The sequence below is a fragment of the Aythya ferina genome (assembly GCF_964211825.1).
Source record: "Aythya ferina genome assembly, chromosome: 5".
In the NCBI taxonomy this organism is placed as follows: Eukaryota; Metazoa; Chordata; class Aves; order Anseriformes; family Anatidae; genus Aythya; species Aythya ferina.
The window spans coordinates 42,686,733-42,702,031 of record NC_140301.1 but is presented as its reverse complement, the minus strand read 5'-3'; the positions used below and the strand labels follow the sequence as shown (position 1 = coordinate 42,702,031).

The following is a 15,299-nucleotide window of genomic DNA, read 5'->3' as shown; positions in this document are numbered from 1 at the left end:
GCTTTGACATTTTGTTCTGTTCTGCAACATTTTGTTGCAGATCTCAGCATTAATGTCCTGACCACTTGTGATGGTGGGACACAGACAGGTGGGGTTTCCTAGCCTTTCTTCAGCTCATGTGGCTCTGCCTGCCTACAGTCTGTTAGATTTTTCACTTAACAGCATAATCTTCAATTTATTCCCTAAAACATTTGAGGGCTTCTGCTATATTTATCAATCACCTAGTTCAGCCACAACTACAGACTAGCTGCAGCAGTGCTGACCAGCATCAGAGGAATCTACGTGTGGAGAATACCAAATCTTGGCTGGAGGAAACACTGTAAAGAACCACACCTTCTTCTTTCCAGTCTCTCACCTTTCTAGGAGGAATGAGCCCAAGACAATCGCTCACAGGAGCCAACGTCGCAGCAGGAACTAGGCTTGTTGCACTGGAAGCAGCTGTTGGTGGACAGTCTTCAGAGTCTGGATCACAGATGTTGAGTGCCTCAGTTTGACCGACTTTACACTCTGCCCAGATTAATTCAATCTGACATGAAGCGTTGCAAATGGAGTAAGCACAATGACCCGATATATTCATTGGCAGAGAAACATTTTCTCCTGCAGGGCCAAAACCCAACAATCAGCACTGAATTGCCTATGAAAGTGGTAAATATTTGCTGTGAACTCTTAAAGGCTATGCATCACAAATCAATCACATACTCAGCCCTGCATTTAACTGGGCCTGACTGCACCTGATGGCTACTAAGATGAAAAGGAGCCTTCACTCCTCTATCTTTGGAATATGAATGTGGATTACAAACCTATGTTTGGGATTTGTGAGTCAGGGTTTATGCTGGAGTACAATTAAGTTAGCATCTGCTCTAAACTTCTTTACACCAGGGTTATCCAAACCAGGACAACGTCATAGGGTACATGAGAACTGTAATTTGGAAGGTGTTAGTTACACTTTAAAGACATAACAACTCCATGTGTAATTGCAGTAGACAGAACCAGCGCTTGCTAGAGCACATTTAACTAACATTACATCTTCTCAAATCAACAGTGCAGAAAAAAAAAAAAAAAAAAAAAAAGAAATTGCTTGGTTTCTCACCCATTTGTAGCAATTGTCCATTGTCAGTGCAGAAGCAGGGAGTGGTTAGCATTGACGATGGTGGTGCAGATGTTACAGGTTGCATATGTGGTTCTGCAGGAAAGGAAATCTATTAATGACCAGATCCTTTGCAACTCAACATTCAAGCCCTACGATGTCTATTACATTCTCTATGTTTACAAGAAGAACAAAAATATTTTACACCTTCATCACATTCTGTACTGGTACACACTAAAAACACCCTCTCTATGTACTTATAACCCCCATACGCACACACTATATGCTACTAGAATAGTACACACACTCTTCCAAGTGTGTGTATCAGGTATTTTTATATAGAATAAAATAAAACCCCCTTCCACTATCTCTTAATATGATTCCAAATTAAGGTCTTATTGAACTTCCTAATCCTGTATGACTTCACCTGACTTTGGAGAAGTGACTTCCAGTGGCACACCGTTTTGTCTTTTAATGTCTAGTTGTGAAGCATCTGTTGGTTTAAATACAGACAGATCATTTAGTCATTTAATGAAGCCAGTCTATAAGCTGTTTTGAATAATCCTTTCTTTCCTAGCTATTACCACATAACACCTGGAATGAAACATGTAAACACAGGAAACACACAGGCTCACCATCAGGTCTTTAACTCTTCCACTCACTTGAGTAGAGAAGATAACTTTTAGTTCTGCTTGCCTCACTTTGTATAATTTGTTACTGCAGGATAATACACTTTTTTTATTTTTTTTTTCAGCCAATTATTATTATTGTATTGCTACAATCATGGCACAACTTTATCTTTTCATCTTTTTACTTCCTATTTTCTGTTTATACATGTCCCCTTCAAACTGCAACTTCTCTTTTGTGAGGAGAATAAATCACCAGCTAGTTTCATTTTCTTGTTCCAGTGATCCCTTTGAGACTGGCTTCTCCAATGTAGAAACCAGTGCAGTAAGAACAATATGAGAAGGAGAAAAACGAGGTTTATGAACTATGAAATTTTGAGACTAACAACAGCAGACTAATTGTGGAAGGCCTAAAGATATTGTATAAGCTCTGCTGAAAAATGGATGAAACCCTCTATTCTATCCTTACCCCACTGACAGTAAGCAGCTATGAAATTACACTTTTAATGCCCACTATGAAACCCACAAGCTCTGGCTCCTCCTTCCTGAAACATGAACTGCCTTAAATCTGTGCTTGGCATGGACATGGAGGTAAGAGTAGTCTTTTTCAGAGACAGAGGAATCTTGTTACCATTACAGACTTGATAAAATCACCGCCAAACCTTGTATAAATAGTACCTTGTGCTGGTGCAGATGGTGTGTTGCAAGGGATGAATGTTTTGATGATATCTCCATTAGGACCACAGACAGCATTACCACACCCAACCTCATCTGTTTGGCCATATATAGTGTCATTTAAGGCATAAGTCTTCCCATTGTAGCAACAGAGGCAATCTGAGGCAACAAAAGAGCAAATGCGATCAAACCAGAGGACACTCTCTCATTATAAATGAAAAGAAAAACAAACTCTGTATTTACCGTTCTGTAGTTCATATAAGCAAAAGTGAATGATCTGACTGGAAAATATTCTCAGTTTCTATTTGAGAAGTTGCATTGAGGGTCTACCTCATTTATTTAAAGTTGGATTTTTCTTGTTGATGGTGCTTCTTGGAGTCAGCTTGCATAGAGGAATTACTGGCTGCTGAAAGCATCAGAACTGGCACTGTCCTCACCCAACCTAGAGAATGGGAGCATTCCTTCTTGGCAGGGAATATGGCTGGGATTACTGCCTTGATGAGTGATAAGACACTGACATGTTTGTACTGCTCTGACACCACCTATTGAACTAGCTAGCAACATGCCTGCAGCAACATGTGATGTCTGGTCGTTTCAGTGTTATCATCACTCAATGAAAGGTATTCAAATGTTACCTTCAGAGTCTTCGGTACACAGTTTCTCTTCAGGATTGCTGAAGATAAAGAGGAGAGGAGTTGTTTTATTGTCTTGTATATGTAGAATAGTATCTGTCAGCAGATGGTATTTACTTTTACAAAGAAGCCTGCTCCTTGAGGTTTTAACCATTATTGTCATTGCCATGATTTCTTATGAACATAAACCACACATTGCCTACCTTGCCCTCTCTAATCCTATTATTACCTCTCTTACCATCGACTGACCTACCATGAAGTACAGTTGGGGAGGGAGACGCACTCCCTGCTTTCCTCATCAAAATATGGCTTGTCAGGACTACACTCTGGATAGCAGCCTGGAAAGTTAAAGTAAATGAATCAACTTTGTTCTGCTTTACTTGAATCTGAGGCAATCACATGCAGATTTGATCCCAAAATTAATATGATCCTGTATGAAAATTCTTGGTTTTGCCAATTATTTTTCTATGTCCTCTTTTTCCCTTTCATCTGGAAGTTGCAGTTAACTCTGTTTGTCAACAGATAATTATTCTTTGCAAATTTAAACTGAATGACCTTGTATCTCTGCCCAGTTTAAAGGCAACAGGCATATTCTGCTATGAATGGTATTATTACATGGGAAATTAGCCCCAGAAGAGGCATGGTCAATGAGTTTCTAGGGCAAAAGAGACAGTCGTTGAAGGTCAGACAGCAACCTTGATGCTTAAGGCATTTAAAATCATACTATATCTTCAACTCATATCAACTGTATCAAAGTCAAGCAAGAATTACCTTCTAAACTATACAGCAAGTTCCCACATTTTCCTTGTGGGTTCCTGCAGGTCTTTAGACAAGGTGCTCCACAGGGTTTATAGAACCACTCGTGTTTGTCAGGTGGATTGTAATAATCACAGAACACAGCTGGAACAGAAGAGAAAACATCCAAGTCTCAGACACTGGGAAGGGTTCATTTTCTAATTCTCACAAACAAGAGCTCATTAAGTCACAGACATGCAGAGGTATCAGAATTCTGCTCTTCTTCATTTCCTGTGCACCTGAACACATAGAACAACATTTTTCTGCATGCATTTTCAATGCAATACTTACGGCAAATGGCAGGTGTTCTCCAGTCGATACAGACACCAGCTCTGCTACAGCTTCTTGAATAAGCAGCCACCGAGGTGCAAAAGCACTCACAATCTCCCACACTGTCACAGCCACAGAAGTCAGAAATACAAGATTCATAATACGGTATTGGATTCACCTATCAAAATACCAACAGATCTGTTATCACAGATGTACCTCCTGCACCATGTTTTAATGAGAGAAAGGGCTTTGAATTTCTGCCATCCACTGGCAGTTTATTTGGCAGAACTGTTTGTGACAGTCTGGGATTGTCATGAAGGAGCTAGGACATTTTGCAAGAGTTGTTTTTGTATGTTCACCTATCTGGTAGACTTGGACCTTAAATCTTCTCATTCTTATTTGTGTGCTGACATTTACACTCAAGTGTCTTTCCAGTGTAATTTACGCAGGACTAAACTACCTTGATTTGGGTTAGCACATCTATATAGTGTGTACATTTTCTAATTGACAGATAGTGACTGATTATAACATGAAATCCTGTTTCCACTGAATTTCACATCTCTTGTGCTTTAACCTGTGTCAGCATGAGCTAACCAAGAAAATTAAGCCAAATTTGCTCTTTAAATGGCTTATTAAAATGCACCAAGGCTTTGCATAGACATTCTCATTAAGAATTAGTAGCCCTGTTCCTGTTTAGATTAATTCAATGTGTCTAAAATAAAGTAAATAATTCATTTCTTTAGCTAATTTGAATAAACTTTCCCAAGGATCCCCATACAAACAGCCCTGTACTAAGTTATCTCTAGATTTTACAAACAGATATCTAGCTTTTTATTTCTGGTGGCCAATTATTATCCCCTTTGTCTTTGGTTACTCAAAACAGGCACTGCTGTTTCCTCAGTACTGTGGAACAGGATTTAACTGGCAGAGCAGTAAAAAGAGGTGTTTAAAGAGAATAGGCCTTGTACCCAAGAATGCCATGTAACAGCCTTTAATAATAACAGTCTGTGCACAAACGTGCTGCATAATAGCAACAAATGCCAAGTGTGAAACCAATAAGGATGAGAGATCAGGATTACCTTACTGTGGCAGGCTTCAAAGACATTACTCTTAATGATGCTGCAGTGCTTCTGCCCCAGGACAGACTTGAAAGGCTGATCAGCACACAGGTCTGTCATGTTTACATTTGAGCAGGTGCTTGTTATTTTCCAGCTGTTTCCAAACTCCTGGATGCTCATCTCCACAGACTGCCCTCTGGTTGTGAAGTCGTTCCTTGACCGGCCATCAAAGTCCCCACAAAGGCCACAGACTTTTCCCTGAGTAATTTGCGTAGGCACAGTAAGTGGTTTCGTTATTTCAAGTGCAGCCCACTGGCTGACAGAAATAAACTACAGACCAAGCCAAGAAAAAATAGCTGCAAATTTCTAAACAGCCATCCAAATATGTCTTAGAAGAAGCTGGATTTCAAGTGACAAGATCGCTGTTTTAGACCCTCCAATACTGCAAAGAGTCTGGCTTTATTTCTAGTGCCAAGTATTTTGGAGAAGTCCATACCAACTGAATGGTGAAATAAAACAAAGCATGGCCCACTTGCTGCTTCTGCTCCACTGGACTGAACACTTTTCCAAGCCCTACTTTTCAAACTGGGGCTTCAGTTCTGGATGCAGGAGTTTGAGTTGGAAATCATAACTCTCAGTCTGTGAGGCACATACCTGGAAAGATGGTGCCACATGAACAACAACTGTAGTCTTCTGGTCCCACATGAAGTTCATCCCTTGAGTCGTTTCAATAACAATATAGCCTCCTCTGAGATCCACCTTATAATTCTTCTCAGCTCCCGGATCAGTGGCTATCTCCTGAATTCTTCCTTCCAAGAGCCTGATTTCACTGCTCTACAAGGAACAAATACATCACACGGAAGGAAACCAAGTAGAAAACTTAGTGTAATGGCACTAGTATTCTGTCTCTTGTCCTTCATCTCATTTTTTCTGTAGTCCTTGCACTATGTCTTGGCCTACTCCAAGGCACGTGAGCCATGGACAAGACCCAGTGAGTTCAATGGGAAACGTCTGTCCATGCATGACAAGTCTTAGTTCATGGCCACATAAATTGTCCTTATTCTAGATGAAATCTGTTTGCTGGCACAGAAGCTCCTGAGTGCATGGGCAATTGGGCATGCTAGAATGCCCCGTGTCATGCCACTTTGTTTCACCCTACCCTCACCCCCCAGTCCAGGAGAAACCTCTTTGCTCTTTTGTGTCTGCTTCGGGGAACTGCTAAACCTGATCTGGAAGGAAAAAAACTCTTCTCTCTGTAGTTAACACCTGCCCTGTGCATAAACCATGGCACAGAAATATGCAACAGCCTCCTCTAAAAAAATTATTTCCCACCACTAAGGTCACAGAACCACAGGTGCACACACACACGCATACATACAGAGTGCTGTTGACTCCCTATATCAGCCCCCTTGTCTGCAGAAGTGTCCAATGCCAATTATCTGCACCTTTCCTGGCCTATCTCTGCTTTCTGGCTGTTTGACTACCATGGGTACCCTCTAGCAACAGCTAAGTTGGACTATAAGGACAAATTACACCAACTGCTGCAAAATCAAGACTGCATCTCCGCAGCTGTGACTGAATCCAGACAAACCTCAAAAATCAGTGTGATCTTTAGAGAGCAGATGGAGAGTGACTTCCCACAGGCATTGTTCTGAATTACAATTCGGAAGGTACCAGCATCCATGTTATTGGGGCAGAAGTCCTTTGAAAAATAGATAACATTTTATTACAGCCTTTTATGTAACTAGTCCCATCTTAAACATTTTCAGGAGCTCTAAATGAATACTCTGTCAGCCTGATTTCTGCTATTTTGTCACATGTTCATTCACCAAAACTCTGGGCATTTTAGAAGAATGTGGTGGTGACTGAACTGCTCATACTTGACAAGAAATTTCAAAGAGAAAAGCTCAAGTAAAAAACGAGCTTGTCATAGCACCAGCCATGCACAGCCAAAAAGCTTTTTTTTTTTTTTTTTTTTAATGTATTAGCAAAACCAATTGTAATTTGGAGATGAAATGTCTCAAGTGTCTCGTTCAGTACTGTCTCATTACACACAATAATTACACTTGAGTTGAGGCCTACACATTATCATTTACATGCTTAAGACACAAAAAGCAACTGTCACTCTTGAATGACCAAGAGAAACTTTTCAGCACCATACTAATCCCTTCCTTTGCAGACGCTGGAATTACACCAGTCCAGCCGGGGAGTTAATCATTTAGGATCACACAGTGCCCTCTTGTGTCATTTCTGAGGGTTAATTGCTTTGCTTTTGTATGGAAACTCTCCCTGCGTCTGGTGTAGGTAGAAGAGAGGGGTGAAACTCAGATCATCAGCATTGACTATTTTGCATGGAGTAGCCTTTTAATTACTCGCACTGAGCCCTACAGGGTAAGCTGTGGGTAGCAAAATTAAAAATGTGATACCTGAGCTAGAATATAGTCACAGTCTCCCAGGAAATCAAACTTCTCTCCGTCAAAGGTCATGTAGTGCCCATTGCCGTACACAGTACAGGTTCCCTTGCAGGGATTGTCCGTGCAGTTCCACTGCCTTTTGTTACACGTGCTGGGAGGTGAATAAGATAAGGTTCACAATCTGTATGAAGCATTTTTTTTTCCTTAACCCCAAACATGGGCAGAATAATGGAAAGGTTAATCTTTTGCAGTGCTCCGAGGCCATGCCATATAATGGATTGCTAATTACAAAATTTGTGTTTTCTACCAAGACATGCTTGAACTTTCTGTATTTTGATTCTGTTTTTTCCCCTTCAAATATCATTTAAATCATTAAGGCCTGGTATCAGACAATGGGAATTAAGGACCTAAGCTCAAGAAGAACAACTAGATATTTCAAAGATATCTGAATATTAATCCATGAGGTTTGGCTGAGCACCAGCTCTGCATTACACAGAGAGCGATTGCCAAGAGCCGGGAGTTTTGCAATAATGTTTAGAAATTTCCTCTATTTAACAAAACAGAGCAGAAGAAAATTGCTCTATACTCCAGGTACCACATGGCCAGTTCTGCTCCTGACTATGGTGTTATGTACCAGCATTATCCTCCATCCTACCCTGGCAAACTGCAGCTCAGGGATACCATTAGACAGAAAATTCTAGTTATTCCCTTGGCACAGATACTCTACGATTTTTCTTCCTCTGTATGCATTCTGTTCTCCTAAGAAAACAAAGACCTCATTTCAGTAAAACCTCGTAATGGCCTCTGTGATATCAACAACTGCTTATCAGGGTTTGGCCTCACATGCTAAATTTGATTGCTTGTACCAGCAGTGATCAGACCAGCGTTTCCGGCTGTTATTTTCTGTGCCTCCACCTGGCAGGACTACACAACCTCATCCTTGCTAAATAATGGGTAAGGATCCAAGGAATCTTACCCACCATGATCAGCAATACCTGTGAAGACTAGAGCACCATTACACTGGCAATTGCAGCAACTGAAGCTTCAAGTTGCTGGAATATCACTGCAGTTCCTCCCTCTCCTAAATTCATACTTTTTCTGGGGTTGAGCTGAGTAGTCCTACAGACATAGACTCAATTCTTCCTTGCACAATAACCAGCCCCAAACCAGCCTGGATGAGGCTGGGAATTATGAAGCTGGTGTGGAAGCAGTTTGTGGAAGACCATGGGAATTCTTTGACATTTGGTACCTATTCTCCCTGAATACAGGCTCCTGCAGTGTGATGCAGAGAGGAAAAGTTTCCCTTTTTATTTTTACTAGATGCCTGATGGCTCTAGTGATGAAGTGAAGGGCTTCAGAACACACTCTGCCCCATGAGATACATTGACTATTTTTAACACCCTTTGTTATAAAACAAAACTCCCTGGTATAACATACCATGTGTTGCAGTCAACTTGGATTGTTTCCCCGGGTTTATAAAAGTGTCCTCCATGGACACATGGGCACTGGTCTTTGGGAATACATCCTCCACTGCCATCCAGTACCAGCCCATCAGGACACATGCAGCCAGAGACACATTCTGTGACATACTGTGTATATAAAGATACGACACAAGGCAATGTGGTAATGCACAGAACATACAGGGAGCCTACAAAGGCTGGATGCCAAACTTTTAGATTTTTTTAAACCCTACAGCTGTAAATTAGTAACAATCAAGTTGCAAGCATCACAGCTAGGTGGGTAGCTACAGCTGCTGCGTTGTCAGTAAACTGGTTGGTCTGTGAATAGCGTCAGCATTTGTTAAGGACAATCACACATGCACAATCATGTCGTCCCACACTCCTGCTAGGAGGTGAAGTCCTTACACAGTGCATATCCTGCGTCTTACAACTTTTCTGACACTCTGATCCAATTGCACCAGGACCCGCGGAGCTGCAGTTGAAGTAGTACATAGGAGCTGGGCAATCTATAGGGGGAAGAAACCATTTTAGACAGGTCATTTAGTGAAAGCGATAAGGACACCATCAGCCACTGTGCAACAGAGCAGAGCATTTCAGAGCTCAGACACATTGCGGCATGTGTCTCTCATTTACAGTTTCCATTAGCTTTTACTTCTGTCCAGCAGTAGGATGGGAGAAAGAGGAAGATAACCTCTAAGCTCTGGGAAATATCTTCGTCTTTTGAAAAGTGTCACACACTGGTGACATTTTTACAAAGTCAACTGTTATCAATAACCGGCACATTACTGAGAGAAGGCAAAAAATGTACAGAATACCAAAATATTATAGAAAGCAAGAGATACACAGAAAAACATTATATTTACTAGCTGACACCATAAAGCCATTATTTAATGAAATCTCACCTTTTACCAGGACAGTTTCTCCAATGCAGTCTAATCTTCCTTGAATGCATTTGCTAAAGAGATTCCATAAAATGAAAGACATCAGCTCTTGGCACTTTTCTCTCTCACTAGAGAGAAAGCCTCTGCAAAGCTCTGCTAGTCACACAAATAACAAATTCCCATCAAAATGAATATTTGGTAAAGCTATCAGGCTCTCAGACATGAACTGCCATCCCCAGAAGGAAGATTAAGACCTAACGATTAAATCCTCTTTCTTCATCTGCCACTATTTTATTGCATGTTTTCCCTAAATCAAGTCTTCCCTAAGCATTTATTGTATTCTTATTTTATTTATTCTTATTATCTCTGTGATGAAACTAATACTTTCTCAAACAAGAGACCTCTTAAATTACTAGATGAATCTGTGTTTACAAAGCAGTCTAGAATCCTCAGAGGAAAATCTGAGAGTTGGAAGAGAGTGAATACATAGACATCTAAATATAAAAATACATGGCAAAATTCAGCCTGCCACTGGTATTTGTTTGCATTGCTATCCTCAGCTGGCTGAAAATGAGAAAAAATTGTTTTGCACTGGAGATATAAGATAATTATATTATTTTTGTTATTTTCCCCCCAAATTCTCTCTCCTTCATGTTTACAAACTAAGATTTTGATTTCTTTCCCCTTGGCCATTTTCATTTTTTCAGTCTGCAGGATGTGCTGGGGAGTGGTTTTGACTCTTTTTTTTTGTGTGTGTCTCAAAGCCAGAAACTCCAATCTCAAATCCCCTATCTTGCTCCCATTGTATATGTTTGTTGTTTTTTTTTTTTTACACTACAATGAACTTTGCATTCAGGTAAATCACAAACATGACTTTAATTTACATGTTTTCAGCTTCCTGTTTGCTAGGAGGAACATAAGGTCTTAAATTTCACTGTGGCTGCACTACCTGACACAGGAACATGTGCTTTGGTATGATCAAGCGGAAATTTGTCATTATTACGGTAAAACGACCCCATTCACGGATTAGAGCAGGGACTTCCCTGGTGAACCCTGACATTCCCCAGATATTTGGGCTTTGCATCATCAGAGCAGCTTACCACAGCAGTTTGTCTTCTTGGAAGGAGTTGCCAGGCTGAACAATCTTGCCTTTGTAGTAGCAGGGACAGTCATCTGGAGTGACACATTCCTCCTCGTCATTGAGGTAGGTCCCTTCAGGGCAACCACAGCCCTCCATAGGAGCGATCTGAACTTTACACAGTGGATCGGGTTCATCCAGCGAGCGGCAAGACTGGTTACAGTACTTCACGCTATAGTTATAAACCATAGTCTCAGGACACTCCTCAGAGGGATCTTTGCAAGAGAAATAAAATGGATGTATGACCTTCTCTGTGCAGTCATCATTTGTACTGTTAATGCAGTTTTCTGAAAGTTGGTAGCTGTAAATTTACTTTTTCCTAACTAGCAGACTTTGACTCCCAGTGGTCTGGGGGAAGTCTGATCACATAAACCTGAACTAGGTGAGATTTGACACTGAAATACGCAACAGGGTGTACCTTGACTGAATAAGGGAACAGGTATAATTTTGTCATTTTTAAAATTTACAATACTATTTATATCATGAAATAAAACCTGTAAATTCTCACTTACCCACGTAGTTAAAAATGGATCTTCTCTTCTTTACTAATGGTTTCTTTGGATGGGAATAATTTAAGAAATGCATTTAAGAAGAACATTTTATAGGGTTAATTTTTGACAATAAGTGGGCAGGGCTAAGGAACTCTGCTAATTATTTGATGTTACCAAAGAAAACATTTTTGAATTCTCACAGATGTCTTGAGGAAAACTCATGTTACCATCTGAAGGGGGGCGTTGCTTACGGGGAACTGCATTAATCATCTTTGCAGCAATGCTATCACCATATCAGCAATAGGCTCCATGCTTAAACAAAGCTCTGTATGGTTTTCCAGTCCATGACTGTTGTATACTTTCTTAGATTAGTTAGCATGCTAGGTTTGTACACATTAAAAACCACCACCACGTCCACCAACAAAAAACAGTTGGTTTCCTGGTCTCAGCTGGGGCAGACACAATATCCCATGTGCAAAATAGGGTCTGCAGGCCATATTTTCCTACTTCATAGAAATGCGATGAGGATGTAGCAAATGGTATTTTTAAATCACAATACGCCAAATAAGGAAGATAATAATAAAGATTTTAAATACAAATTTATATCACAGTCTACCTGACATAACAGAAGATTTACCTGAATGGGTGCTTCAATTGTTAGTTATTTTTTAAAATAATAATGTGTTTACTTTCTCTCTTTATTCACAGAGGGAAAAGATCAGTTTTGATAAGGTGAGGTCTGGTAAGAAAAAGGTTATTTCATTATAGTACCCATGGTCACAGATCAGTAATCTTAGATTATATATACATCACAACTGGAGGCATAAGTGCAGAGCCCATGAGCATACCAAAAATAGCTTAAAGCTAGCTCACACACGGAGAACCAGGAAAACAGTGCCATGACTTTGAAGAGGCTACTGACCCCCCTAACTAGTAATTCAACTAAAGGTTTGTGATTCCACTAAAGATCATTGTATATGCAGACTGCCATCAGTTAGCTAGCAGGATTTCCTTTTTCTTACACTGAATTGTCTGTACTGTATGCACCCCTTTACAATATAACCTTCCTCAGAGGCTGCCTGCAGCCTGGCACAGCTGGACAAAGCTGCAGGAGCTGAAAGAGCCTTTAAAACTACCGCAAGGGGACAGACAACGCGAGTGACTGTTCTGGCCCGTTTACTCTTTCACTCATGAATAGCACAACCCTCAGTCTTATCACAGGCATGTTCCCAAAAGATTATTTCTTTTTACATATGGCCTAAAATGATCATGCTGATTAAGCCATTAGCATTTTTCCCAAGGTTACTGCACTGTTTGAGTCAATATTGTGTCATAAGTCCACAGATTTCAGACTAAACCATGCTGCAAACCAGTCTTGATTTGGCATGAAATATGTCAGTAATTCTATACTGACAGCAAAGCATTCAATAGACAGAGACTTTCCAGTGCATAAACCTGCGTGACTCAAGGATAATATGCTATAGACTACACTGTGTTCCCTTATAATTATTTCAGCACAGGTTTGTTAAATTGTTCTTACTATAACCTTAAATGCCTTCTACAAATCACTGTATGACTGGCGTTGTCTCTATTAAAAATTCCAGCTAGCCTCTAAGTCAGGTAATTGAATAGATCATAGCTGTATCAAAGTCGCATAAAAATCTTGTTATGTTTTATGTTCGGATATATTATTAGGCAGAAAACCCATACATTTATTTCATGCTGAAATAGGCAAAACTCATGTGAACTATCTGATCTTTAATGGAAAAAATGGAAAACTTCAAAGTAAAATTCAGAATCTGGGATTCGGGAGATTTATTCTCAGCTCTGATAGTATCTCATAATAAGTTCTGGCAGTGCCAAAAAATACACATTTTTATGGACTCCTAATCCAGGATTTACTGGCAATGTATATACCCAAATATAAACTTATGTTCCAAGAAACTTATTTATTTGTTAAATGGTCCTGAGCTGAAAATACCTTTAAACACTTCAACATTCTCAGAAACCAGTGACATATATTTATTAAAAGTCATTTCTGTTTTATTATAACATGGAAAAATGCAATTAATTAGAATAATGCCCAGTGTATGGCCAATGTCTGAGACAGAAGGACTGAGCAGAACTGTTGAGAATCTTTCAGAATTTACATACATACGGAGGCCCAAAATTTCAAAATTAACATAACTGCAACTAGGTGTTGTGATTTGATTAATACACCTTACACTCCTTTTCTTTGTGCTCTGAATTCACACAAGGAGCATGTTTCCTAAGAGCCTTTTCATGAAGTGGACACGAGCTGATTTTAGCAGGCAGAGGTTTTTTTTATAGAGCATATGCTTTTTCTATTTTTCAAAGATCTACAGCCTTGACTGAGCTCAAAAGCCTTGGGATGACACAGAGTGCAGTCCCCTGAAGCTACTCCCCGGATCCCTACCCAAGATGCTATAGGATGCTTACCACAGATACCCTGTCTCCAGCCCTTCAGGGACATGCCAGCCACAGCACAATCTCTGGAGTAGGTAGAGAGCACACTACACAGTGCAACTTCACTCTTCTCAGCATTACAGGTGTCATACATGCATTTCTAGGGGACAGAAAAAGGCACGGGTGCAATAATGCCTGGCTCACAAAACAAGGAAACATTCAGCAATTCAAAAAGTATTCAACTAATACTTTCTGAAAAGTATTACTACCAATGAAGTTTAATTTGAAACATCTCTACAATAAAATATATAGTAATGAAATGCTATGCAAATTGGAGAAACAGGAAATACATTACAGCTATGTAACTTCAATGATGGTATGTCTGGCACTCATAAAAGATAAATAATAAGAGTGATGATGGCACCTATAGCTCATTAATGCACTAACAAATGTATATACCAGACTCCCATGATGATGCACACTTTAGGACATGTCAAAAAACAGTATCTGAAAATATACAGAACTGAAAGTACTACACAGCGATGACTGGTATTTGTGTCCCTGTCTAGTGTTCAGGTAAGATGCAGCCTACTAAATGACAGGTACATAAGAGAAGATGATTTAGCAGTGAATCATATGTATTGATGTCTAAAGAAATAGTACTAATAGGGATAAAGGGCATGTAAAGCTCAAGTTCTTTTAATTGGGTGTCTGGGCAGCACCCAGATACAGCCAGCCACTCAACAGCAATATGGTCATACTGCATAGATGGCACTTTGTCCTGCCATCACTGGTGTTGTGGAAAGTACTTCCACTAATCATGGTTTAAAGCCCTATAAGATCAGCAGGAGTAACAAATATATCCATAGAAAATTAAATAATAATAAAAAAAGGTTATTACTTTTCTTCAGTTGTGAATTAAATTCCTATTTTACATGTAGTTAACATGAATTTTAAAGCAGACATTTTTAAAGGAAAACTTGGGTGGCACAAAAGATAAGCCACAATTTTAAATGTACCTGAAACACATTAAATTTCATGCAAAATTTCAGGGTCAAATATTTTCTCAGTAAGTTGTATCTCATACAGACCCTACTTGAACTTTCTGCAGTTTTTGCAGAACCTACTTTACTATTCACAGAAATGCAGTAACTTGCTTGCTCAGTCAACTTCATCAACAACATTATACAGCTGAACGCCAAGAGTACTTGTGGGCGGCTTCATGCATTCTAAATACAAAGAGCAAAATGTCTCCTTAGTAATAAATGGGTTATAAACAATGTATGTTCTCCCACTAGATGTGACTTTAAAAGTAAATCAGACAGAATCCATGAAGTATGAAACC

At 39.7% G+C, this 15,299-nt stretch overlaps 1 protein-coding gene across 14 annotated transcripts in view; it reads right to left on the bottom strand.

Moving 5' to 3' along the window:
• Nucleotides 1-15,299, bottom strand: part of LOC311437600 (mucin-5B) — a 51,278-nt gene that overhangs the window by 15,458 nt on the left and 20,521 nt on the right. For all 14 annotated transcript variants that reach the window (XR_014693565.1, XR_014693566.1, XM_084521034.1 and 11 more), the window contains 17 exons: nt 13,988-14,114; nt 10,999-11,251; nt 9,920-9,972; nt 9,423-9,523; nt 8,995-9,146; nt 7,570-7,708; nt 6,735-6,845; nt 5,798-5,977; nt 5,165-5,401; nt 4,107-4,263; nt 3,792-3,920; nt 3,274-3,358; nt 3,024-3,061; nt 2,392-2,547; nt 1,515-1,580; nt 1,091-1,183; nt 356-597 (listed from right to left, as the gene is read on the bottom strand). Coding sequence is in view for 12 of the 14 variants with exons in the window: in XM_084521034.1 (XP_084377160.1) it covers nt 356-597; nt 1,091-1,183; nt 1,515-1,580; nt 2,392-2,547; nt 3,024-3,061; nt 3,274-3,358; nt 3,792-3,920; nt 4,107-4,263; nt 5,165-5,401; nt 5,798-5,977; nt 6,735-6,845; nt 7,570-7,708; nt 8,995-9,146; nt 9,423-9,523; nt 9,920-9,972; nt 10,999-11,251; nt 13,988-14,114 (2,319 nt within the window). In the remaining 2 variants the exon portion in view is untranslated. The remainder of the gene's footprint in view (nt 1-355; nt 598-1,090; nt 1,184-1,514; nt 1,581-2,391; nt 2,548-3,023; nt 3,062-3,273; nt 3,359-3,791; nt 3,921-4,106; nt 4,264-5,164; nt 5,402-5,797; nt 5,978-6,734; nt 6,846-7,569; nt 7,709-8,994; nt 9,147-9,422; nt 9,524-9,919; nt 9,973-10,998; nt 11,252-13,987; nt 14,115-15,299) is intronic.